The sequence below is a fragment of the Myotis davidii genome, unplaced genomic scaffold, assembly GCF_000327345.1.
Source record: "Myotis davidii unplaced genomic scaffold, ASM32734v1 scaffold665, whole genome shotgun sequence".
NCBI lineage: Eukaryota > Metazoa > Chordata > Mammalia > Chiroptera > Vespertilionidae > Myotis > Myotis davidii.
In genome coordinates, this window is record NW_006296410.1 from 318,588 (window position 1) to 321,427 (window position 2,840).

Sequence of the window (2,840 nt, forward strand, 5' to 3'; positions counted from 1 at the left end):
ACGAGGAGCCGCAGCAGCAGGAAGGCGAAGGGCACGGCGATCTGCATGCTGTGGAAGATGGCCGTGCTGAACCTGCTCAGCACGCAGGTGAGGGTGAAGGCCAGCAGGCTGGCGCCGGGGTACAGCGCCAGCTTGGCGCACATGAAGGCGTGCTCCTGCCCCCCGAACCGCGCCGAGGGCCGCAGCGTCTCCGCCTCGCGCAGCAGGGCCGCGGTCCACATGGCGAGCTGGAAGATGCTGGCGAAGAAGATGATGGCGCAGCTCACGCGCACGCTCTCGAGCTCATCGCGCGGCTGCCGGGCGAAGGCCGAGGTCTGCTGGTAGGCCAGGGGCAGGCCGCCCACGAAGGCCAGCGAGAGTGTGTTGAGCAGCCCCATGGACTGCGTGGCCTTGCGCACGTGCAGGAAGAGGGAGTGGTGGGCGAACCAGAGCAGGCCCACGGTGGCGAAGGAGCCGAAGTAGGCCAGGAACTGCGGCCCGTACTCGCTCAGCGCGGCCACCAGGCTGCCCTGGAACCTCTCCTCCACGACCTTGGCGTCCGGGACGTTGTCCTCGCTGGGAGGGGAACAGAAGGGGCCTGAGCAGCCTCGCGCGGGTGTGGGTCAGCGCCCGCCCCAGGCCGCCGTCCATCTTATCCCCTATTTACACACACGCTCCGTACAGCAAGCGGCCACGCGGCCTCCATCTAGGTTCAAGCCGAGTGCAGCCTGCCTCCTGTGCTACCGGGCGGCCCTGCCTGGACCCCGGGGCCGAGGCCTGAGGCTGTCTGTCTACCCTCCTGCAGGGGCCTGTCCACTGGGGCACAGACCGCGGACGGGATGGTAGGGAGCAATTCGAATTCCCCGCTGCCTATGGCAGCTCTCGGGTCCCCGTGTGAGGCGCCTGAGACGCGCCCCATAGGGGTGCCGCATGTGTCAGCAGGAGGGGGGCTGGGCTCCAGGGTTGAAGGAGGAAGCAGGACACAGAGCCCAGGGGACCCCATGAGGCCCGGAGGATAGAGTGGAAGCAGTAACCTCCCTCCCCCAACCCCAGCCAGTCCACACACCACTCACGGAGGCCGAGCTAGCCACAGGTCATTTCGGAAGCTCAGGTCTAGGCCTCAGAGATCGGTCCCAGTGGACACTTACTCCCAATTTTAAAAACTTATGACAGTAAAAAGAGTTACCAAGAGAGAATTAGACCTCAGACTGTCAGACACAGAACACGGAATCAGGGTTCCTAGCACGTCAATGAAATAGGACCTACTGAAACTTAACAAGGAACACAGGCTATAAAACGGAGGAGGCCCTGGCCAGTGTGCTCAGTGGTCAGAGCGTGGCCCCCGACACCAAGGGTTACAGGTTCAATCCCCGCCCCTTCCGGTGTGTGCACAAGGCAACCCATCGGTGTGTCTCTCCCCCTTCCTCCCTTCCGCTCTCTAAACACCAATGGAACACACATCCTTGCGTGAGGATTAACAGACAGACCAGAGGGAGACTGGCAGGCAGCAGGTAAACCTAGGAAGTGAAAGCAGGACCCCAAGGCGGGCAGGTGGGGCTGCTGGTGGAGACCCCACACTGGATCCCTGCCCAGGGCGGTTCCTTCTGGGGCTGAGGAGGGACAGGGAGCCCCGCCCAGTACGCCCGGCGGCCTGAGCAGGACCCTTACCAGATGTCCAGGATGAGGAGCGTGGCCACGATGGCGTAGACCCCGTCGCTGAAGGCCTCCACCCGCTCTTTGCTGAGCGGCTCCTGCAGGTCATAGGTGAAGAACTCCACGCTGGGGGCTGGGGGCTCCCGGGGGCCTGTGGTGTGGCAGGAGGAGGAGCTCACATGCTGTGGACCCGCAGACATGGCCTCCCTCTTCCCCGAGGGGCCGGGAGCATGCGGGCAGGAGGGGACCCCCAGGGGCACCAGGCTGGGCCCTGGTGCAGCACCCGGACGCACCCACGAGTCGGCCTCTGCACCAGCTGGCCGCCTTGCTGGCGTAGGGGAGGAAGATGACCGTCGCCATCAGCAGGTACGACTGCGAGACACAGACACGTCAGATCTGCTCTGCAGGGCGGGGCAGCCTGGGGCACCGGTGACTCCCACCTCATCGAGGTGGACTGGGTGCCTCAGAGGACGTTCCAGGGAGGGAGCAGATACCCCCAACCACATCCGATACAGGACCCCAGCTCCACTCCACGGGGAGTCGGGGCCCTCAGCACCCCACAGGACCGAGGCCACAGCGAGCCCCTCACACCAGCAGACACCGTGCTGGCGAGGAGGGGGCGCGGGAGCCTGGTGCACTGAGGCAGGAACACACGAAGGTGCAGCCGCTGTGGCAAACGGGGAGCTTCCCCCAACATCACAGCCCACCCATGACCCGCAGCCCCACCTCCGAGCGCTCGCCCAGGAGAGGAGGGCCCAGAGGGCTCTGGGCACCCTGCTCGCCGCGGCCCAGTGTCCGTGGAGGGAGGGACAGCGAAGCGCACGGCCCACTGGCCCCTGGACCATCACGGGGAGGACAAGCTAGGGGGACCTGACACCTGCACGGGTGGGCCCTGGGGACATGAGCCGACAAGCCTCCCGCTGTGCCCACTTACATGCCCTCCTCCTGGCCCTCCCCTCCCCACCAGGTGTCACCCTCCCCTCCGCCTCCCCCCTCCACCCCCACTCACCACCGGGTAGAAGAACAGGGAGAAGCCTGCGGCCAGGAAGCACAGCGCGGGGCCCCGGAGGACGATGTGTAGGATGTGGCGCCGGTAGAGGCCCCGGTGGGTGGAGTGCCCGATCTGGGGGTTAAGGAGGTGGGGCAAGCGGAAGGCGTACACCACGATCAGCGCCTGCGGGAGGGCGGGGCTGCAGGACCAGCAGAGG

General features: G+C 66.1%; 1 protein-coding gene across 1 annotated transcript in view; it reads right to left on the reverse strand.

The window, feature by feature from the left end:
- Window positions 1–2,840, reverse strand: part of TMEM175 (transmembrane protein 175) — a 15,844-nt gene that overhangs the window by 4,766 nt on the left and 8,238 nt on the right. The window contains exons 8-11 of the mRNA XM_006771449.2: window positions 2,642–2,806; window positions 1,926–2,004; window positions 1,648–1,783; window positions 3–555 (exon numbers count right to left, since the gene is read on the reverse strand). Coding sequence (XP_006771512.2) covers window positions 3–555; window positions 1,648–1,783; window positions 1,926–2,004; window positions 2,642–2,806 — 933 coding nt within the window. The remainder of the gene's footprint in view (window positions 1–2; window positions 556–1,647; window positions 1,784–1,925; window positions 2,005–2,641; window positions 2,807–2,840) is intronic.